General features: G+C 45.6%; 1 protein-coding gene across 6 annotated transcripts in view; it reads right to left on the reverse strand.

Annotated features, from left to right (window-relative positions):
• Positions 1–893: 893 nt before the first annotated feature.
• Positions 894–24,228, reverse strand: part of BNC1 (basonuclin zinc finger protein 1) — a 179,796-nt gene continuing 156,461 nt past the window's right edge. For all 6 annotated transcript variants that reach the window (XM_085644281.1, XM_085644282.1, XM_085644285.1 and 3 more), the window contains one exon: positions 894–3,747. In XM_085644281.1, coding sequence (XP_085500407.1) covers positions 3,066–3,747 — 682 coding nt within the window. In that variant the 3' untranslated portion in view covers positions 894–3,065. The remainder of the gene's footprint in view (positions 3,748–24,228) is intronic.

Below are 24,228 nucleotides of genomic sequence, written 5' to 3' on the forward strand. Positions count from 1 at the left end.
TATATATATATATATATATATATATATATATATATATATATACACACACACACACACACACACACACACACACACACACACACACACACGTTTTTTCCACAATTAGAAGAACACACATGTTTGGTCCCTTAAGTCCTATGTAAATATACTTATTTTGCCAGTATTAATTTTTGGTATTTTTGAACCAGTATTTAGTCAGTCACCAAATATTTCTTCAGTTCTGATTTGATTGAATTGACAAAGACAACTTTCTTAACGGTATGACTCAGAAAAATCGACTTAACCAAGCTGGGAATTACTCAAAAATAGACAGTACCCTATAAAGCACAAACGGAATACTTCAGTGTCAAAAAGCCAATTAAATCCAAAGTTTTCAGAGTTCACTGGTAGAAAATGTTACAGCTCGGCAGGTTCTGAATGAACCTAGTTAACTGCTACGTAAAATAAAAAATCTAAAATTGGCACTGATGCAAGGTGTAATACAACTGCAACTGACTTCAAATGATAGCTTCACTCGTTCACACTTGATGCCTACAATGATTAAAGTCGAGGAAAAACGGAATTTTCGGAATTGAACCGGTAGGTGGCAGGACTGTACACAGAAAGTACATTTATAGCAGCTTTATGTTGCAAAAATAGAAGGTAAGGAAAGGTGCGTTCAAGGCCATCATGATCTGGATGAGTCAGGACACAATGTTCTTACAATTGCAAAGAAGCAAGAAAAATGCAACAAATGAATGAACCTTTAAAGGTGGGCTAATACCATTAGAAGGCAGAAGATTAAATGAACCGCTGGCATGGAGTTAGCAGTCATTTACCGTTCATCAATTAAGAAATACAAAAACTGATTTAAAATGAAATGTCTTCTACGATTTAAAGACGAAACGTCAATCCCATGTTAATATCATTTATTCCATTAACTACATTTATGAATGGAACTGGTTCCACGCTCCCCTGCGAGGCAGTCACACGACCATATTCACTGAATACAGTATATATTTTAAAGATGTATATGCACATAAAGCACGGGAGGATTCACTCCTGGTAGAAGATCTCCAAATTCTACATTAAAAACAGCTTTAACATGTGTTTCAATGCATTAAGAAACCATAAAGGTGCACGAATAAAGTTACCACAACTCTGAACATTTGAGATTGAAATATCTGGAATGACAATATATGAAAAGGTACAAGCTTGGCTTCCAACAGCTCCAAAAATAACATTGCAAACACTGTAGTAAGACTCGTCACCCAAAGGCTGTGTTTATAGCTATTCAATATCATTTAAAGCACTCTTAAGTTAACCTTTACCAAATAAGACACATGATAAATGAACTGTGTGGACCCATTGTTCTGTAACATAGGATTTTAAAAGTGAATGCCAGTCATAGTGGTTGTGAAGTGCACAAAACTATGAATTTCTGTAGGCACATCTGGAACCTAAAGGTCATGGCAAATCAGTTTACTACACAAATCATTGTTAAGCTTAAGGTCAGCAATAGAAAAGGTGCCCTCCAATAATTTAACCATCATTTGCATTATCTTACAGGCTTTCTACAATAGAAACGAGGAGGGTTTGGTCTCGTGCTGCACAGAGTACAAAGTATGGACGATTCCAGTTATACCGGAAATCCAAACTTTCCACGTGGTATTTACACGCTCGCGGATTTCCAGCATCAAACTCACGTATGATTAACAAACAAAACATATTTAATAACAGTAAGTATTGGGATCTGGGATCACTTTAAGCGGTCTTAGAAATGCAGTATTTAAAGTCATTCAGCTATGTAAGGTGTCTACACCTTACTCATTATATACACAGCTTGTTTGAAAAGTTAAAAGGTACCAAAAGGAATGTCAGTGAAATGTGACCACGAAATGTTAAGTGCATAGAGCGTGATAGGAATACTGTGAACTACAGTGTCATACGCTAATTTATTTTTACTAAAGAAACAAGGAGTAAATTATATGTGCGGGTGAATAAGCATACACAGGTCTTTCGAGGCACAGCACCCAAGCATGAGTTGGAACCAAGATGCTGCACAATAATTCGAATAACACAAATGCCAGTTTCTAGGACACACATTCCCGCCACAAGCAAAAACAGAGAAGCCTCCACCCTCTTAAAGAGACGCAGTTAGTCAACAGTCTTCCAAAAACCAGAAGTGCAGAGGAACAACAAAATAAACCACTGGCATCGCTTTGCCGCTCATAACTTAAACACTTGCAGCAACAGGGCAACCGCTGCCCCATAAGAAATAAGACGAATATGCTTTACTCACGGTGACTATCATTAACATAAAGGGCAGAAAATGCCTGACGTTGACCTTCTTCTCAAACAAAATCTCGATTTTTTTTTCTCGTTTAAGCTATCGGGTAGATATACAGCATTTTACTAATCTATGCATGCCTTTATTTACAGATAACTGTGTCTGCATTCGCCCCAGCATGTCACTTGGAATGTCTACTAGTTGTTTGTTTTTCAAAAGTGAAATAGAAAATCTGCTGCAGAAAGTGCATACAATTAATTGATTGTTGAGGCAATATATATATATATATTTTCATACATCGGATTCTCTCATCTGCCACCCCTGCCAGCCCTTCCTTGCTTGTGGCAATGGTGGGAGGGGTGGGTGACGGTGTACCTAGGCTCTAGAGGAGGAGTGCTTCCGGGTCTTGTTTCCAATTTCCAAGCGTGGATTTAATTGGTCTTCCAATGTCTTCCCGAATTCTTGTGTTTTGCATTGTGCTGTCCATGTATATAATACTGCATACGCTTCAGTCTTAGAGAATGAGATTAAAAGAACACCCTGATTCCAGTCATCCAGTGCTAGTTTCCAGTTTAAAGTGTAAACGAATTTGAAGGGTTCCGTTTGGCTTTCATAATGCTACGTGAGTAATACTTTATATAAATAACACTTAGTTTGATAGTTTCACGATTTCTGTGGTATGTTTTTTTTTCTTTAGCAAACAGACCTTTTGCCTGGAACGTTTAGACCCAAGAGAGATATCCCGATGTTATGATCTTATCTGAAATGTTTTAAGCGCTAGGAGCACACCTGCATTTCACTGCAGGCTCTCAGGGGACCTGCCCAGACTTTTGTGCAAGTTTGGATTTTGACTGTGTCTGTTTCGACTGCGAACAGATGAAAACATAGTATTACAACCAAAAACTTTACATTTGTGCAGCTCGCGGAGGTGCACTGTCTTGTAGTGGGCCCTGAAGGTGCCCTTGTTGCTGTAGTTCTTTTGGCATATATGACAAGTTATTGGGGAGCTGGAGGGCAAGTTTGAAAAACTCGAGTTGATTCTGTCCATCATGTTGAAGTTCTGGTACATCTCTTCCCTGCTCATCAAGCTGGTCCCTTCGCAGCTTTCGTCACTATCATCGAGCGGCATGTGGCCATCCTCGCTCCCTCCATCGGAGTCCCAGGAAGAGTGAGCGCTGCTCCCAGAGCGAATGCTGGGAGTGGTGCGGAGGTCCAGCACTGCATTGTCATCCACCTCACAGCCATAATTATCGGAGCAAGGCTCCCTGGGCTTATTCATGGGATAAACCAGGCTGCCGGTTCTGTTCATTCCCTTGAAGATAACCGAGGTCTGGCCAGCAGGCTGCTTGGGGGCACCATCCGGATAAGGCTCTTTGGTCAGGTCCTTTAGAAGATGTGCTGCACCGAAGTTGATGTCCCTTACTTCAAGAGTGTCTTTGGTCAGGAGTTTATGATGAAGGTTCAGGTTCGAGCTGTGCCTAAAATAAAGGATACATTAAAAAAAATACATTAGAACGCGGTAGGATAAAATAAAGGGAATTTAGTCACAAATGTTACATTATTTCAACAGAAGGAGTTGATGTCTCAACCCTGGAGATGGCATGCGTTTCAGCACATCATAATACACAGCATGGCTTTATTCAATTTTAATTATATGGATGTGGGTTTCTTCTAATTCATCACACGTTACAGATGACACAGGCCCTGTAGCATAATTAATGGAGCTTAAAGAAGCATTTGCAGTGCATTAGGTCTCGCCTTTGGGATTTTATAAGTATTTAGCTAGGCAGCACCTTATTTGGGGTACAGCAACATTTATTTACTGTGCATGAAGCAGTGAAAGGGTGCAGTATCACAGGTTATCACTAGGTGTTCCTTGGGACACCTTTTGGCCACATAAGGTACTCCAACCTATGAGGAATCATGCTCAGGGGCAAAAGAAGCGAAATAAATAAAAAAATACCATCAGATACACTTTTGCAAACATGCTATGTTTCAACAAAACAAACAAGCATAGCAGCAGGCTTAAGTTAAAGAGATGCAGCGTCGGAGTAAAAGTTTGTTTTGAGTTCTTTATTTTAAAAATGGAGGTGGGCGAGCACGCCCAAGCAGCAACTAAAATATAAAGCGAGGCCCTCGTTATATGGGCATTGCTCTGACAGTAAAGTATGTTTTCAGTTCTTTATTTAAAAAAAAGAGTTTGGGCGAGCCGCGCCATGCAGAACAAAAGAAAGGCTCAGCTGCCATACTTCAAGATAAACCGCGGCATGCCGCACTGCACCAAAACAAATGAAACACACAAAAAATACCATTAGGGCTGGGGATGTGCTCGGCAAGTAGTAGCTTCGTGCCTGCAACACCAGCTTATAAGAAACTAGTGCTCTGCAACTGAAAATAAAACACACAGAGTAAGAGCACATGTAAAAAGGCCAGTCCTTATGGGAGGTTACAAGAGTAGAAAAGGAGGGACTAAGGAGGGATTACTAAGAAAACTAACCAAAGGAAAAAAAACATTTACAAAAGATAGTCACAAGAGCCAATTGAAAATATGGGCGGGCAATAGGCGGTGCTTAAAGCCCATATCCTGAACACAGCTTGTCTTTCATGTGGATGAAGGGAGAGGTCCAACAGTAGAGAGTACCATGGTTCATTGACCCATATTGTTGCAATCAGGATTAATGTCATTGACACCACACGCATTTTTCTCATTTAATAGGGAATCAGTGGCGGGGTGGGGGGACGGGGGGTGAAATGTCAATAATTATCCTTGACCAGTGGATTCACAGAGAAATGCTCAAGGACCATGGTACGTGTACTTGCAGATAATGTTTTGTCAGTTTGCGTAATGGTGCAAAGCAAACCGGTCCACCCTTGGGGTACCCCAACAGTCAAAGTAGTAGTTTACAACTTGTGAATTGCTATTCTATTCATGAGTTTCCTGATGTGTTCTACTGGGCTGATCAGCAGAGTCGTTGTACGTCTATGGGAAATGCCAAATCAATTGGGATAGTTAGGATAACTGTGAAGAGTGTGTGATCATAGAAACTTGGTATTGGTAAAGGGCCACAGTGACAGTATTTTCCATACCCAACACCCAAACAAGTCATTCTCCAATGACGTGGTACCAGCCTCTTCAAATTGCACAATCCGAAAGCAGTCAAGGTCTTCCAGATTTGCTAAATGCCCTCGTGGAAGTCCTCAGTTTCCAGGTCGGTCCTCTGGATTTGAAAATTCCCTTTGAAGCGCAAGGGTAATGAAAGAGTGCAAACATGTTCGAATTTGTTGGTAGGGGGGACAAAAACCTGATGCATTGTGGGTTTCAGGAAACGGGCCTTCCCCCTGGCTCTTCAAGTTGCACAATCCCAACACAGTTTCAAGTCCTCGATTTTCCAGTTGTAAGAAATTTGATTATTAATTGAGGGGTGGGAGGGTGAAAAGCCCACTCCGAATAATTAACACAATCCTTGTCAGGGTGAACCACAAAAGTCACTAAATAAATCTGTGATTAACCCTCAGGCAGGTTGGCACAAATGCAGTCAGGCCTAACTTAAAAATACAACACAAGAAAAGTCACAAACCAATTAAAATAATTAATTGGACATTAATAAGTAGAATGACACCAAAACAACAACAATCTAAATCAGTAGGACCACAGTTATGAATGTTTAAAGCTTCAGATGAAAATTGTGCCAAAAAGCACAAAGTGCACTTGTGGTCATCTGGTCTTGCTGGACCAGGGTAAAGTCACAAGTTGAGGCTGACCAGGATGTCCATGTGAAAAACTGCAGGTGGAATTTCACATTGGTAGGGGACGTGAGGAGCCAGTTTTCAGCGTTAATAGAAGGTCCAGTGTCGTTGGCAGTCACTGTTGTAGCACAAAGAGCAGGTTGTCACTGGTGCTTTGCAGTTACGACGAGTCCTAACCTTCTGGATTTTTACCTGGAGTTTAAGAGAAGTATGCTTGGATGCCAGCCAAGCGTCCAAGACTTGGGGGCATCTAATGGGATAAAGATTCACTCCAGCAGAGGCCAGCAGTAGGGCTCAGGCAGGTCCAGTTGGTGCAGGTGACCTACGCAGTTCCAGGGAGACCTCTGGAACCATGTTGTGTCCCTGTACCTCAAACAGGTCAGCAAACTGACCCTTGGAGTCACTTTTGGGAAGCCTGCTTTCAAGGCACACATGTCCGGTCTTCCTTCTCCAGACAGCAGGGCAGTCCTCCTTGTGAATCTTCGGAGTGTTCTGCGAGGAGGTTCCGAAGGGGTCTCTTTTATCCCCAGAGCACCCATGTGGCTGTGGATGTGCTCTTTGTCTAAAAGTTCCCCTTTACTGGGTTTTGCTTCAGATAGTCTAGGGTAAAAGTCAAGCAGGCCAAGGTGTGAGCTGCATGTGTCAGTAGCAGGGCAGGCAGTCCATGGAAGTCAGGGATGAGTGGGCAAAGCCTTAAGTCTAGTCTGGGAAGCCCAGGAAGGCCAAGTGCAACCCTCCGAGATATGCTGCATAGGAGAGGAACACACTGTCCTACACCCACGGCCCTTTTGTGCCCATGTCTTAAAGGGATACACAAAACACCACAAAAGAGCCATTTACAGTCATGTGACCCCGGACACTGACAGAAAGGTAATTTGGTTTATGCAAACTTTCTAAAAGTGGCATTTTCAGAATAGTAATTGTAATCCGACTTTACCATTAAAGAGGATTTCAAATTACAATTCAAAAGAGTGGAAGAAGCATTTCTCTATCTGGTCGCAAACTGAAATCATCACTTATTAAGTTAAATAAGGTAACACAGTGTTATTAGTTGGGTGTGATAGCTTTACAACCATAAACAAGCATTGGCATAGCCAACAGATTTCACCTTTGGGACCTTCTATGTGTTTTGCCAGAGATATTGGCTTTGCCAATGTCTTTAAGCTATGTTGTAGAGGATTGCTTTTACTATGCAGCATGTTGAAAAGTTATAATAAACAAGTGTTATAAGCATTTTTGTTACCATATATATATATAACCAAGAAGACATTATGTACAACTGAATGACCCAATGAAAAAATAATTAACTTAAAAATGTATTCTAGTTAAGTGAATCTCCTCAAAACGAGCCGATGACAGTCCGGTGAATCTTATAGGTCCTTTGTTGGCTCGTACATACAGTCGTGTTCGTAAATAATGTGTGCCAGCAATTTGAGCCCTGTAGCTCCGTAGTAAAGATCTGAGAGAAACAAGCAAAAGCAAAAGCATGGCGCGTTGTGTAGAGATTGTGGACATCTTGTAATGCATGTTTACTGTGCCCTCAGGGGCACACTCTGGGTTGTACCTATATTCATTGAATAGAGGTTTTTTTCCGGACTGCAGTGACAGCAGGCACACCGATGTTCGTGTGCTCACACTGCTCACTTATCACTTGTGGAGAAGTTACGGCATGAAGTCATGCCAGGTGAGCGTTGTAGGGGGAAGGGAAATCCTCTAAAGAGAGTCATTTTCTCTCTGGACTTCCATTTTCCTTTTAAAACTCAGGACCAGCAACATTGTCGTGGTGTCACCAGGGCTTTAAGTGGAAGATTTTTCAATATTATATACAAGCCATAGTTGCTGCTTATTTATCTTATGCAACTAACAACCATTGACAAAGCCAATAGTCCCGACTTGCTGTAGGTATGACGTTACTTGTTGTAGCGCATATCTGGATGAAATGACAGAAATAGCAAGATACAAGTCGGATGGTACATTATGCTAAGCACAGATTTTAAGCTTACATGTTTTTAAGTCAGGCCCCTAATCACATTAGCCACGCCCCTTTGAGAGACCCTCCAGTTTGGTCATCCCACTTAAAGCCCTGGCCCTACCCATGTGTACTGTAAAGCATTACCATTTTCGAAACACTAGACTTGCTTCACTGAAAGCAATACAAACAATATTACCTCAACTACCTGAAAATTAGAATAGCTAGATTCAAAAGTAATGGGTAGAGATATATCACCGTGCAAAAACCAAAGGAAATGATGGACGGAGTGTTGAACATTGCAAGCACTCACCCCCAGTCAACTGATCTGGGTTTAATTCATCACTGTTCTTTAGCCCACTCTGCCACCCCAGTTCAGACATGGCCATATGCAAATCAGTCTGACCCTGTGCCTCATGGGAACAGTCCAGCCCGAACTGCCAAGCCATGTCTTCCCTGGACCGGAAACAAGCTTCCTAGGACTGGTTTCTGGCATTTCAGCCGTCTTCAGCCAGGCTTGCTTGAATCCAGTGGCAAAGTGAGCAAGGGACTCACGTCCGAACATACCCTGTCAACTTATGGCGAACAAAGCAAAAACCAAAGGAAATGATGGACGGAGTGTTGAACATTGCAAGCACTCACCCCCAGTCAACTGATCTGGGTTTAATCCATCACTGTTCTTTAGCCCACTCTGCCACCCCAGTTCAGACATGGCCATATGCAAATCAGTCTGACCCTGTGCCTCATGGGAACAGTCCAGCCCGAACTGCCGAGCCATGTCTTCCCTGGACCGGAAACAAGCTTCCTAGGACCGGCTTCTGGCATTTTAGCCGTCTTCAGCCAGGCTTGCTTGAATCCATCGTGCACCATCTCGAGCTTCATTTTTTAAAAAGTTTTTATATAGCGCGAACTCGATCCGAAGCACCAGTTGCATTACACACGGACACATTCATTTTTGGTAGGCAGGAGGAGATTAAATGATTTGACCATGATCACAGGATATTGAGCCGACACCGAGACTGGAACCCCAACTCTAAAGTCGGCAGCCTTGGCCGAAATGCCATATCCCACGACTTTAGCGTTGACTCTTAAAATGGAAGCCTGGTTTCATTTAATTGAGCATGTACCAGCCACCTATCAATTTCAGACCATGGCAGTTGCAGTTCTACTGCATGGTAATGCTTTCTCTCCAGGGAAGCGGCGGGGGTAAGGGCAGGGTGTAGGCACGTGTCGCCATAACATGCCCCGCTGGTGCGTCTGGCTCCAGAAAATCACAGGAAGTGACCCCTTCAAGATAAGCAGCACGGAATTGCAGCCTTCGCTGGAATGTACATCTCATACTGTTTAGGAAGGAGCTCAGGAACTCCTCGCGTATCATCTGGGGAACGGAGTTGAACAGGAAACAAGCCCTGGCGGGTCAGAGGCCGGTCACCAAACTCACGTCTCAGCCAGCTGCTCAGGCAACCTCTGCGCCGACGTGTTTTCAGAAACCCGACCCTCTTTCTTGTTATTACAGCCCGGTCTCTCCTTGGAGAGGCCTTTTCTGGAACCTAGGTCCAGAAAAAGGAGACGGAGTGCATCGTCATCCTTTTCACTCACCCTCTGCGCTGCTGACACCTTATGACCGAAGACAGCGGCTATGCCAGGAATGCGGTGTTGTAATCGCCGGCCATAGGGTCCAGCTCTGAAATGCAAGGGGTGCGTGCTCTTTGCTACATTGTAATAACCCGGGTACACCTATGGGACAGTGCTAGGATAGCCTACACATTTCTAAACACGGGATAGCTATATATTGGCGTGAAATGTAATTGTGGACTATTTAAGAGAACTAAGTTTGAAGAGTACTTTGCAGAACACATTAGAATGTTTTATCCGCTACGAATATTAACTCTGCTCACACCGAGAATGCGGAACGCAGCATGCGCCAACAAATGTTACGGTTAACTGGATGCCACCACAGTATTACGACAACTATGCATTTATATCTACTCAGACTGTAACACAGCCCTGTAAACCTAGGTAACAACTGTGTATGCAAGGTGTAACAACACAACCTAGAAAAAAAAAAGCACGAAAGCGACCGCGAGACAGGCAAATGAAAACAAGCGTGGCCACGCTAATTAGAAACAGATGGCCGGAGCCCGCCGCTACTCGCTCCCGTAAGGTGGATGCCGCCACATGCACGAATATCCGAAAAGTGCAGACCAATTCCAAAAGGTCATCTCCTAGAGCAGCGCATGCGCGCTGCGCTAGGCTTAACCTAAAAAAAACTTTAGGACATGTAAAACTTAAATCAACATATATGCATCCTGTCCTATGAGCCTTTAGAGCCTACTTTAGGGGTAATGTATGAGTAGTAAAAAGGAAGGTTTAAGCCTGGCAAAAGGTTTCATTTACTAGGTTGAAATAGCAGTTGTAAACTGCACTACAGCCTGCAGGGGCAGACCCAAGGCATGTTTTACAGTGCTACTTTAGTGGGCACCACAATGAGTGTTGCAGTCCACAAGTAGCATTAATTTTACAGGCCCCGTTTACATGTAGTATAATTTACTGGGGTTTTCGAATTAAAATAAATGTACCAGGTGCAGGCCAAAGTTAGCGTGTTCAAAGGGAGAAATTACAAGCACATTACCACAGATTAGAAGAGGTAAAGTGCACAGGATCCTAATGCCAACAAAAACAAGAGAGCAGAGGCAAAACGTCTGGGGGAATACCACACCAAGGATGTCTGGTCTAACACCAGTCATCGACTTTAAAGGTTCCTTTTATTGCCCAATGGTAATAGAGCAGTTGAGAGTGTGTCTGAACCCAATGACAGAAAAAACCCAACAAAATCTGAGATGGAGAGTTCTTTGAAACCGAAGCCCTGTCATCAAAAAAATAAATAACTTGTAATGTTCCATGCCTCGCACTACTTGACAGGAGTGTGCATAGCATGGGATCTACAGCAGCACATGCTGTAAAAATTTTCTGCATGCATGCTTGTGCATTTGTTATTCCAACCAACAGGGGATGCACACAGCTTTTTAGAAGGGCCTGGATTCTAATTCTCAAGTAGCAGTGCCCTCAAGTTTCCCTCAATAGCAATGGAAACAGACCTAGCATAACCTATTGATCATAGGAGAGATAAAATTGCTCCAGTGACAGATGCCATAAAACCCACAGCTTGGCAAAAATAAGACTCATTAACATGGCCTGGAAAAGTTGTCATCAATTAAGCGTGTCTGTAAGCCCTAGTCAAATTTCTTAACTGCAACTAAATCGATAGTAGGACGCCCAAGCATTGCTGCTGTGGACCTAGAAGTTTTTTTTACTTTTTTCATGCCTAAATATAGCTTCTGAGTATAGGTTTGGGACAACTTTATTTATGACAGCTGACCAGGGCCGGACAGGGAAGGCAAATCGGCCCAGGAAATTGAGTTGGACCTGCTACTTGGTGCGCGCGGAAAACACCGCAGCCGCTTTTGTTACAGGGGCCTTTGCTCCAAACCGGCCCGGTCACAAAAACTACCGCCCAAGGGTCCAAAACCGGCCCCCAACCTAGCAGCCCACCAGAGAAACGTACAGTGCCCGCTACGTCCAGTCGAGCCCTGCGGCTGACAATGGCTTGGATTTATGACCTCACATCAAAAGGGTCAGGAGACTGAGAGCCTTTCTTTTTTCCCCTAATTTTTCTGTTGTGCATGGCGCTGGTAATTTGCCCCAACAATCATTGGCATTCTAGATCAGGCCAAGGAGCCGCATGCAAAAAAGCAATGCCTGGCAATGAGGAACACAAAATGAGGCCTAGAAATAAAACTGGACTGCTTTATTGAAATTTCAAGTTGTTGAGCCACATTTGGAATGGTGTTCCCAACAATTAAGGACACCACGTGGAAGTGACAATCTATGGCCTTAGAAAAGGGAGTTTCCCTTATTATCCATTAGGGTTTGCCAGGGAGGCCATTTACTTTTTTCCACTTTCCTTACAGGGACCTTGCTGCACAGCTGGAGCAGCCCAAGTGCACTGCTGTTCTGAACAGATCCTCACCACACATGCACAGCTGGAGCAGCCCCATTGTACTGCTGTTCTGAACAGATCCTCACCACCCTCGTGCACATCTGGAGCAGCTTTATTGTACTGCTGTTCTGAACAGATCCTCATCACCCTCATGCACAGCTGGATCAGCCCCATTGCACTGCTGTTCTGCACAGATCCTCACCACCCTCATGAACTGCTGGAGCAGCTCCCAACCAGAGAACAGCAGCGGCTGTTACAGGTAAGCTTAGTAGGGCGTGGCAAGGCGTTGTCGGGTGTGGGGGGGGGGGGGGAGGGGCGGGAGAAAGGTGGTGTGTCCAGAGATGGAATAAGATGTATTTACTAATTTAATTTGCCCTATTCCGTCGTCATCACACTCGCCCTGCCCTAACTGCATCTACCTGCCCCGGCCGGTGCTGCCAGAAAATGGGAGCAGGTGAGGTTGGAAGACTGTGTTTAGTTTGTTAAAAAAAAAAATATGGGGTGATGCAGATAAGTAGGAGGAAAATGAAGCCCAGACTGTTGTGGCCACCGGGGAACCAGATAAGTGGCAGCGAGCACCATTAACAGTAGCAAGGCATGGTTCTCCCTGAAGAATGGAGCGGGGAAATGGCCGAGGCAGTGTTGTCAATGAACTCCTCAATGTCAATATTGGCCATATATACATAAACATAAATACACACACATAGACCCACTACAATCTTGCCTACTTTCTTGTACAATTAATTATGGAGATGAACACCACTCACTGGACCCTGGACTTGGTTGGACATCTTTTTCCCAAACCTTTCTCCGTACATACATCCCTATTGTTTCTGTGGGGTTGTAAGGATTTATTGAGCATAGGAGGGCATTTTTGGAAATTATAGAGCCGAAAAAATACACCTGAAAGTCTGATTTATCCTTTCACTGATCTGTGTTCTCCCGAGAGAGCACAGTCCCGAGGTGTATAAAGGAGAATGCCATGCCTTGCCGGCCTGATCCCCCAAACTCTTACGTTTTCCACCATACAGCACTATAATATGTTTTCACTCGTGGGAAACGAACCCTCTGTCGCACACCAAAACATGTTTGAGCGATGGTTTGAAATCATTCATTAGATCAGTTGATTTTATGGGTTCTCGTGGCACTGTTTGCTTAGCCTTTCCTTGTCAGTGTGTCCATTTACTGGTCTGAAGCTCCAGTGTACTTCAGTATCGCATGGAACCAACTATACTTCTCAGACAGGCTTCTGATGTACAGAGTACACTTATGTTTGCTGGTAGCCAACAGCCTAGTTGACTTGTTACCTTACTGATTCCCAATGGTTGTGCGATGGAATAATCCATACCTCAACAACACATGCCTGAGCCAACGGATCGTAACCACGACCACGTCTTTACCATGCATGCCCTTCACAATTTCGTGGGAAAGACATGATTGGTAAATGGACACGTGTGATAAAGATCACACTCCTGTCCCGAGTCCTAAAATATATCCCTCCTGCAGTCTATTTCGCCTGCCACAGTCCTATAAACTACCCAACCCTTTATCCTGATCCTTAATACCGGCCACCACCTAGCCACAAAAAAGGACCTCGATCCCAGCTCCCCTCACTGAGCCCTAAAGCCAGCCCCCACCTCCCCCTGCCCCAGTCCAACTGCCTTCTCGGCCTGAAAACTGCCCCTTTCCTGTCCCCTGCCCTGAGCCCTAAAACTCAGCCCCCTAAAACCTTTTCCAACCCCCTCTCCCTGAGCCTTAAAACCAGCCCCCTCCCTCTAAAACCTAACTGCATCTTCCCCTGCCCAAGCTCAACCGCCCCCCCCCCGCCTGAAAACTGCCGCTTTCCTGTCCCCTGTCCTGAGCCCTAGAACTCTCGACCCCCCCCCGAACCCCAATCCTGAAAACTACCCCCCAACTCATACAAACCACCCCCAACACCCTCCAAAACCCCACTTACCTCACCGTGTTCCATCCTCTCCCGAACCGTCCACTTCCTCTTCCTGCTTCTGCCAGCAACTAGACTGCACATATGCCTTAACCACGCTTTTGCATGTTTAAGGCAATCGTGGGGAACATGCGTGGCTGAGGCCGCTGTGTTCCGACTTTCCCTGTCCCGATAGTTGGCCCACTGGAATATATCAATTCCCAATGTATGTATCAGTTCTCAATGTACGCATCACATCACAGCCACTTAACGAAACTCAATTGTAGTCAAGCCTCCTTTCAGGTGGACGGGAGGCATGCTGCAGTGAGTGAGAAGTCACAGATGAGTAAGAGACAGTGAAATATCTGTTGAACCATTACAATGATTCAGCATTCACCTAATTGAGGCAGATGTTTCAGGACAGGCCGGTTAGAACAGACAATGTCTAAGGTGACTAGGGCAGCGGAGCCTGGCGGGACTTCCTAGGAAATAAAGAAAATGAATGGGGTGTCAGAAGCACCTGCTACCAAATCTGTTCTGTGATTTGCTAGAGAGAGAAAAGGTTCAGAAAGGCTTGAAAAATGCACTTCAATTAATTGGAATTCTTTTTTCAATGACATGCCCCTCAACTTGACTTCAGTGGTGAGCAGATTTAACATAATTACATGCACAGCTGGAGCAGCCCCATTGCACTCTTCTGAACAGATCCTCACCACCCTCGTGCACAGCTGGAGCAGCCCCATTGCACTGCTGTTCTGAACAGATCCTCACCACACATGCACAGCTGGAGCAGCCCCGTTGTACTGCTGTTCTGAACAGATCCTCACCACACATGCACAGCTGGAGCAGCCCCGTTGTAATGCTGTTCTGAACAGATCCTCCCCACCCTCGTGCACAGCTGGAGCAGCCCCATTGCACTGTTCTGAACAGATTCTCACCACCCTCGTGCACAGCTGGAGCAGCTTTATTGTACTGCTGTTCTGAACAGATCCTCACCACCCTCATGAACTGCTGGAGCAGCCCCATTGCACTGCTGTTCTGAACAGATCCTCCCCACCCTCGTGCACAGCTGGAGCAGCCCCATTGCACTGTTCTGAACAGATTCTCACCACCCTCGTGCACAGCTGGAGCAGCTTTATTGTACTGCTGTTCTGAACAGATCCTCACCACCCTCATGAACTGCTGGAGCAGCCCCATTGCACTGCTGTTCTGAACAGATCCTCCCCACCCTCGTGCACCGCTGGAGCAGCTTTATTGTACTGCTGTTCTGAACAGATCCTCACCTCCCTCATGCACTGCTGGAACAGCCCCATTGCACTGCTGTTCTGCACAGATCCTCACCACCCTCATGAACTGCTGGAGCAGCTCCCAACCAGAGAACAGCAGCGACTGATGCAGGTAAGCGTGGTGGGGTGTTGCAAGGCGTTGCCGGGGGGGGGGGGGAGGGGGGGGGGGAGGGGGGGGGGGGGAGGGGGGGTGTGGGGGGGAGGGGGTGTGTGGGGGGGTGTCCACAGATGGAATAAGATTTCTTTACTTATTTTATTTGCCCTATTCCGTCGTCATTTGTATTTGTAGTTGAATTTATAAGGCGCACAGCTACCCACAAGGGGTCTCCCGGCACCGATAGAGTTAGTGATTACCCATCGCAGTTGTTAATGAGAAAAGAGCCAGGTTTTAAGGTCCTTGCGGAACTTCAGCAGAGATGGTTCGAGTTTCAGCGTAGTCGGGACAGAATTCCATAGCCTAGGGGCAGCGCAGGAAAAGGAGCATCCGCCCATTCTCGTCAGTTTGAAACGAGGAATCAGAAAATTGCCATGAGCTGATGATCTGAGGGGGCGGGATGGAGAGTATGGTTGGACCAGGGCCTTAAGATAACCTGGGGCCGACCCTTGCTTGATTTTATGCAAAAAACAGAGGGCTTTGAATTTGACACGGTTTGTGATGCGGAGCCAGTGAAGGTCTCTAAGAAAAGGAGAAATTGGGGATCTCCACAGGACCTTACAGAGGAGGCGCGCGGCTGAGTTCTGCACAAGCTGAAGTCTCCTCTGAAGCTCCTGGGTAACTCCTAGGTAAAGCACATTGCCATAGTCCAGGCGAGAGGTGACTAAAGCCTGGACCACCTGGCGTCTAGTCCATTCTGGCACCATCCACAAAATTTTGCGGAGCCACCCCAGGATGGAGAAGCAGGTGGCTGCCACCTTAACCACTTGGTGTCGCATGGAGAGCGAATCATCCAGGACAAAGCCAAGGTTACGAACCTGGGTCACTGGAAGGGGTAGTGAACCCATTTCTGACGGCCAGTGTGCAGGGCCCCAAAGGTGTTTTTGCTTGCCCAGAATGAGCACCTCCGTCTTATCTCCGTTCAATTTCAGGAGGTTCGCCTGCATCCACTCTGCCACTCGGCTCAGTCCTAGTTTAAGAGCAGATGGAGCATTAGCTGCAGCCGAGGAAAGGGAAAAGAGAATCTGGGTGTCATCAGCGTATGAGTAAAGGGAGAGACCAGAGTCTTCCACGATGGTTGATAGGGGTCTCACGTAGATATTGAAGAGCATAGGGCTCAGTGAAGACCCCTGTGGGACACCATACGCGGATGAGCGGACAGAGGAAGAAGAACCGGAAGAGACAACCTGAAAGGTGCGGTGATCTAAGAAAGAGGCCAGCCAAGCAAGAGCAGGGCCAGTCACTCCAGCCGTTCTCAGGGCATTCAAAAGAATGGAGTGTGAAACCGTGTTGAATGCGGCGCTTAAATCTAAAAGAATAAGCGCCACGGTCTCGCCATGGTCGAGACGGATGCGTAGGTTCTCGGTAACCCCCAGGAGGGTTGTTTCAGTGGAGAAATGAGAGCGGAATCCCGATTGTGACGGATGTAAAAAAAACAGTGGTCTCCACATGGGATGTAAGGTGTATGTTAATATGCCTCTCCAGGATTTTTGAGAACATGGGCAATAGAGAGATAGGTCGAAAGTTGGCGAGCGTCTTGGGGTCCGCACCGGGGTTTTTTTTTTAATTTTTTTTATTTTTTTTTTTTTTAAAGAGTGGCACTACCAGAGCTCTTTTCCATTCATCCGGGACTATAGATTCCCGCAATGAGGAATTAAGGAGCTCTTGGATGATTAATAGAGCATCAGGGGAAAGCTGGCGAAGAATGTTCATAGGAATTGGGTCCAGGGAGGAGCCCGAGTTGACCTTTGTTAAACAGGCGAGCAGCGAGTTGGAATCTAGCAGGGGCCGTTCCGAGATCAGTGTTTCCTGGGATTGTGGGCTCAGTAGGGCCAAAATAGAGGGGTCAGGGGGGGGTATAGGGGAGGCTCGGGACAGGGCATTATAGATGATTTCGACTTTAGATATAAAAAAGTCAGCAATTTCGTTGCACTCCTCTTCCCCTAGCGCAGGTGGAATGGGGGCGGTATTTGAGCCAGCTAACTTCTTGACCATGGAGAAGAGGGCTTTCGGCCGATTAATGGCCTTTTCAATAGACTGTGAGACAAACAGAGCTTTTGCCTTACGACAGGCTTGATGGTATTGCCTGAGTGCCGAACGATAGATTAATTTGCCATTCAGGGCACAAGTTTTTCGCTAAGATCTCTCCAAGTGTTTACATTCGGATTTAGATGCTTTCAGATCGTCCGTGAACCATGGGGCAGGGGCGAGATGCGGGGTTGAAAGTCTAGGACGCGCTGGCAGATGGTAATTAATATTGGAGGTTAGCCAGTAGGAAACTTCCTGAGCCAAGGAAGTGCACCCAAGATTGGTGTCGGGGCATGTGGCCATGAGAGAGGCGTTAAATGCTGAGATGCTCAGCTTAGACCAAGCTCTGTGATTATTCCTAGTGCCAGGAAGAGATATGTACTTTGTGATATCAGCAGACAGAGTGAAATGAATAGCATAATGATCAGACCAATCAAGGGGGAGGGCAGGAGAGGTACAATCAAGCTGAATGTTAGAGATGACAGGATCAAGTAAATGACCTGCCTGATGAGTAGGACCTTGGTTGCGCAGTATTAGGTTAATAGCCTCGCAATCTGATAAGAACGTACTACTTGGTCCATTCTGCGGGTCCTCTAAATGGAGATTTAAGTCTCCCAGGATGGTGAAATGTGCTGCCTTCATAGCATGAGGGGCTACGCACTCAGCAAATTAGGTTAGCCACTGTGTAGGCTTGTCCGGGGGGCGGTAGATTAAGATGCCCGATAACGGCAGGGGAAACTGCTAACTTGAAAAGTGCAGCTTCACAGTTTGGAAAGGGAACTGCGTCCAGAGAGCAGGAGTGGATGTCTTTAAAAATAATCGCTATCCCCCCACCTTTCCCAGTGGCTCTGTCTTGCCTGACTATTACATAACCAGATGGCAGGGCATTTGCTACGTCTGGGCCAGAGCTCGCATGGAGCCAGGTTTCCGTTAGGAACAGAGCATCTGGCTGGGTGGAAGACAATAGATCGAAAATGTGGTCTCTGTTTTTAGGTAGAGATCGACAGTTAATGCTCCAGAACTTATAGGGAGGGATTGATGGTACTGAAGGTGCCGTGTAACCGGAAAAAGCAAAGTTGCAGTGCGAGCATTTTGACAATGTTTTGAGCGAACAATCAAGAGGTGTACAAGAAGGAAGGATATTATTAAGGCAATGAAGCTCCTCAGATGAGTAAGTGAATAAGCTGCAAGATGGTATCCCAAAATGGGCAGAGTGTCGGACCGCCAGGCGCCTCAGGGCGCGGACGGGCTTGCCTTTGGCGCGCCCGCTGCGCGGACGGGAAGTAGGGTGTGTTATATTGGGGTAGGAAAGGGAGGGACTCATCCCAGCACAGTTGCGTTGAGAGACTCAACCCCCAGCGGCGGCAAGCCCTGCCTCCAACGCGTCATATTCTAATCGTCTGCGCGAGGAGCGGGCAATGAATGCGGCGGTGCAGGGTGAGTACAAGCTTGTGGTTAAAAGGCACAGAATATTAGTATATCATGCACAAAAGGAAAACAAACAGATTAAAATTCTTAGCTGTCTAACCTCCGGCTTCCGCCTCAGAGGAGTCGCAATCACTGAATCTAAGGCGAGCGGGGAGGCGGGAGATTACGCAAACGGGTAGGCGGGACTCGTCCCAGCACAGGTGCGTTGAGAGACTCAACCCCCAGCGGCGGCAAGCACTGCCTCCAACACGTCAGATTCTAATAGTCTGCGCGAAGAGTGGGCAATGAATGCGGCGGTGCAGGGTGAGTACAAAGCTTGTGGTTAAAAGGCACAGAATTCTAGTATATCATGCACAAAAGGAAAACATACAGATTAAAATTCTTAGCTGTCTAACCTCCGGCTTCCGCCTCCGAGGAGTCGCAATCACTGAATCTAAGGCGAGCGGGGAGGCGGGAGATTAAGTAAATGGGTAGGCGGGACCCTCGCCCCATCACCCTCGCCCCACCCTAACTGCATCTACCTGCACCGGCCGGTGCTGCCAGAAAATGGGAGCAGGTGAGGTTGGCAGACTGCGCTTAGTTTGTAAAAAAGAAAAAAAAGAAAACGAGGTGTTGCAGATAAGTAGGAGGAAAATTATTCCCAGACTGTTGTGGCCACCGTCGAACCAGATAAGTGGCAGCGAGCACCATTAACAGTAGCAAGGCAGGTTCTCCCTGAAGAATGGAGCTGGGAAATGGCTGAGGCAGTGTTGTCAATGAGAAGGAGTAGAGACAATGGGGCAAGAACAGACACCAGACAAAGGGCAGAGAATTAAAAACAGAAGGGATTGGGCGCCAGGTACAGGTGTTGACTTTAGAGCCAGAGATGGCGCCCAGTGGCTGGGAAGAGAACTGAAAATGGGCACTAGAAAGTGCAAACAAATTTTACTAATGCAAGAGTTTTATTATATGGTTTGTTATTTGGGGACTAACCATATGAGGGCACTGGAGATGTGGGACAAATGCATATGTGATATGGGGAGAGGACAGAAAGCATGTAAATGGCCCATGGACAGGGGCAAACCTTTGCAGCCAAACAATATACGACAGGGTCTTCATGCAACAAAGATAAGATGCACCCTCTTACATCTCTTCTACATGATATTTTCAGTAATGCAATATTTACTTTTGATAACCTAATTTTGAAATATGTATGGTTTTCTTTAGGTTTGCCGTGTAGTATTTACATAGTGAACAGTGGGGTGGCAGGCACTGGGCAGCTTGTCTAAGGTGCACAGCAAGTAGTGGACGGACTTGGTTCCGTTTTGTTGTTGGCTGAACGTCTGCAATGCATGCGTCCAGTTCAAACTAGAATCTGTTAAGATGAATGTGCAAAACATATTTCCATGCTTCTATCGCACAAATTACAGGTTTCATCATCAGCCCCACAAACGTATTGCACAGAATTACCATAGTAAAAGCCACTGTATTATGGCAAGGTTTTATAAACTGTGCAGTGAGGCACAATAAATTATGCAGGAAAAGATGGAAATTATGCTCTGGTAGTATACTCTTCTTCCATTTGGGCTAGCAATAACAGTGTTTGAGAAATCTACAAAATACTTGCAATTGTGGTAAATCCATATTTATGTGCTCACTATTGACGACTGTTTTAACAACAAGTTTTATGTATGAAAGGGAAACCTAAACATTCAAATTTCAATCAATGCCCATTAGCTGCACTTTGCAGAAAACCGTTTTTCAAGCTAATTACCACAAAATAAAGATGCAATATATAAAAATAATACACAATGGATAACGTGTCATATGGTTCAATATTTCCATCATGGTATTCTGGTGACATTTTCAAACCACTCAGACTTTGGCCTTGTGGTATAGAATTTAACCAGAAGTCCTCAATGTCAATATTGGCGCGCTACATAAGTGCTAGAAAACATAAGGTAACATTCACAGGAGCGGTCGTTGGTAGTGGTGAGAGTGCATTGTTTAGGTCAGAACTCTCGGTCTCATTTGGAGGAAACTAATTCTAAACACACCACCTCGTCTATATATCACATTCCTCTGTAGCCCCATGGTCTCCATTGTTTTGTGTCCACCTTTGAACCCCAATGTTGTACTTTTGCATTATTGACAGATCCAAATAGTTCTGATGAGCAAAAAAGGAGCCAGCAGGACTACTGGATAAAGTTTCTAGGAGGAAAACAAACATGGCACCTCGTCAGGACTTTGAAGCGCTATATAGAAACAATTACAATATAGAATACTAAGAAAGCGCACAGTAAAAAACATCCCTTTTTCCTACCACTCTCTCCCGTTAGGCCTGCCCTCAGGGGTGTACATAGAGATGTTACAGAGTGAAACGAGGACTCGGGAGGAGTGCAAAAGATGACAGCATGGGGCAGTGATCAAAATGTGCGGTGAGTACACAACATGAATGAAAAGCTTCCGGTCTTCCCAATCCCATATGTGGGTAGCTCACCCAGACCTGTTATCTCTTGGCCTTCTGGGATGTGTATTGCGGTTTGATCCCGGAAAACCAGGGCTTCACGCCCCATGCTGCAAAGGAAAACTCTCGCCTGTGTGAGCTGCTCACACAGGGATCTGGGGCATGGAGAGATAAGTGAGAGAGGAAAGGCACAAGAGGGTTACTGAGAACATCAAGAGTGAGGGGGCAGGATAACTTGGAGTTACGCAAGGACAGGGAGGTAATAAGACAAAGGGGCTCCAATCTGAGGAGGTTGTGAGCAGTTTGCAGCAAAGGCGCAAGGCAGACTGAATGTGTCAGAGTAGCAAGAAGTGACAACGAGGGGGGAGGTACAACGGGTTAAAGTCCAAGGAGACTTTCAGAAAGGCGAAATGGTACAGCCACATCAGAACATGGACAGTAGGGAGCAGAAACTGGCGTTAATGAGTGCAGAGCGTGACAATTGTAGTGAAAAGAAACGTGTGTCGAGGGGAAAGGGTGACAGTAGGAGTTGAGGCTTCTGCCGACTAAAAGTATTGAAAGTGAGGGAAACAAGCATTTGCAATGCAATAGAACTCGCATTTACGCGAGACCTATTTCATTGCATTACGGACAACGGGAGGGGGGAAGCACGGACAACAGGTGTGCGAGCGGGGGGAGAAGGCAGGACAAAGTAGTGCTCACAGTCTAAACATGTACACGTACTGTACTGTGCAACACTCGAAGTAAAGGGGCCAGTAGCCATGGGAGGGTACAAATGACGCCATTGCCATAATAAGGAGGGACTAACATGCCTCATAATCAATCAGACGGCAGCATTTACGAAAGACAATGACACAAGCCAATTAAAAACAAGGGCAGAGTGTGGGCGGAGCTTCCACTCCATACAAGATTTCTGCATGGCTCGCGAAGCGAGCAGCGCATACACGCTGCCACTAGGCTTGACCTAAAAAACGAGTGGAAGAACATGTAATTGGCAAATAATTAACTAAATAACTGAATTCACACATTCCAGGGACAGCCATAGGATAAAGTAGATTTGGTAGGTTTACGGTATTCAAAGCAGGCAAACAATACACAAAACAATTGAACCTTGTATCTTATTTCATATTTCCAGGCATGCAGATTTCTCCAAGAGGCTTCCTGTTAACCAAAGCAATGTAAAATTTACCAGCAGGTTTGGTATCAGAGAATACACATTGTTAAACAGGTGTTCTTCCACAGCCCCACCGAGTTCACTAATGGTTTGTCACCGCATTTTCTTTTTAAAAAAAGTGACTTTGGGCCATGAACTGAGTCACAAATTCCAAACTAAAATCGTATTTACACATTGAGAACACAGGACCCAGTGACCACAGTCACAAGCAATGTCCTTCTGGCTGTATTCTACCGACCAGGACTATGTAGCATGCACTATTTGTGCAAGGGGAACAACTGTACAATTCCCTCCCCATGTCTATTTGTCTCAGTAAATCTCTGCAGTTCTTCACCCAGTTTGAGCTTTTATGTAAAGTCCTTCTATTACATTGTCTGACTGGTTTCGGTGTACCTTGGCAAGACAAAGTATTCTGGAACAAGGCTTTATGTGTTAGAAGACAGTAAAACGTGTGTTGAACTAACACAAAAAGACGATTCCATTTCTTTTTAGCAGAGTGATTCTGTAAGGAGAGGGAGAACAACATTAATTTTCTAGTTGCAATATTAGAAAATTAGTGGCGACAGAAGTAAAACTGAAGTAAATTAGTAAAACCCCAGAATGGCCAGGGAAGTACGCAATGTTTACAAGACTTGTATTGGAACAGGGTGAAGCCAAAGCTTCTCACAAAAACACATTTCCAGTTTGAAGTAAAAAAGTAGTTGTAGTAGTAGTAGTAGAGCTAAAAACGTGAAGGACAAATAAATATAAATTAATAAAACCTACTGGCGGTCGCCAGTAGGTAGTTATAGTTAGGATCCAGTTTCTATTCACATAGCGTTTTTTCTTTTCCCCAATATCTTTTGTGTCGTTTGACAGATCTTCGCATCATTTTCAAAACTAATGGCCCGCTCTGGTCAGTTTCGGGGTGACTCGTCAAACAGGGGCTGAGAAAAAAAGGGGGGTCCCAAAACGCGATTTCCCCATTTTAATTTCCATAGGAAAAATTGGAACAGGCTACAGCCCGAACTTCTGAACGGAATTACACCAAATTTCGTAAAAAGGTAGCCCTTGGTTCAGAAAGAGCCCTTTTAAAATTTTTTTTTGTAAACCCGTTCAATAGTTCCTGAGAAATTAGAAAAAGAAAAATATCGATATCTGAGCACTGAGGGGATTCGCGAACCCTCCCTGGCACGAGCTTCATTCGGATTGGCTGCCAACACTCCAAACCAGGAAGTGTTGGCAGCCATCTTGTGACTCGGTAACCGAGTGACAAGAAAACACTGAAATAAAAACATTAAAAAAGAAGAAAAGGGGGCAGGGTAGAAACACCCTGACCCCCCTAGGCCTGCGAACCCCGGGGCAAAAAAAGCATTTTTTTTTTTTTTTTAATTGGCAGAATTCGCGCTAGGTTCGCAAATCCACCGAGAAAAAAAAAAAGGAAATTTGTAAGCCCCCGGGTGGGCCAAGTCCTGGGGCAATGCCAATCATTTAAGGGAAAAGTTGGCACCAGGCGATAGATGGGTCGGCAGGGAGATGAGCCAATGCGCTGGCTTGATTTGAGGATGCAGGTGATGAGCAGCCAAGAAATGGAGTCAGACTGCGCACTTTGGCGCGGGAGTTATTTTAGGAGGGAAATGTGTGAAAACATGCTGGTAAAACCACGGTGCAGTTTTTCATAAGGATGCCTCCCCCCTCTCCTGGGCAGGGTGGCAGGGGCTCTCCAAAGTCGGCCCGCACCATGAGGCTGCACCAGAGGCTTACCGGCCCCGTGGCATCCTGCACACTCTATCCCGAGGCTGGCGCGGGCCGCGCCTGCGACGT

This window comes from Triturus cristatus, chromosome 3_1 (genome assembly GCF_964204655.1).
Source record: "Triturus cristatus chromosome 3_1, aTriCri1.1, whole genome shotgun sequence".
Taxonomy (NCBI): Eukaryota; Metazoa; Chordata; class Amphibia; order Caudata; family Salamandridae; genus Triturus; species Triturus cristatus.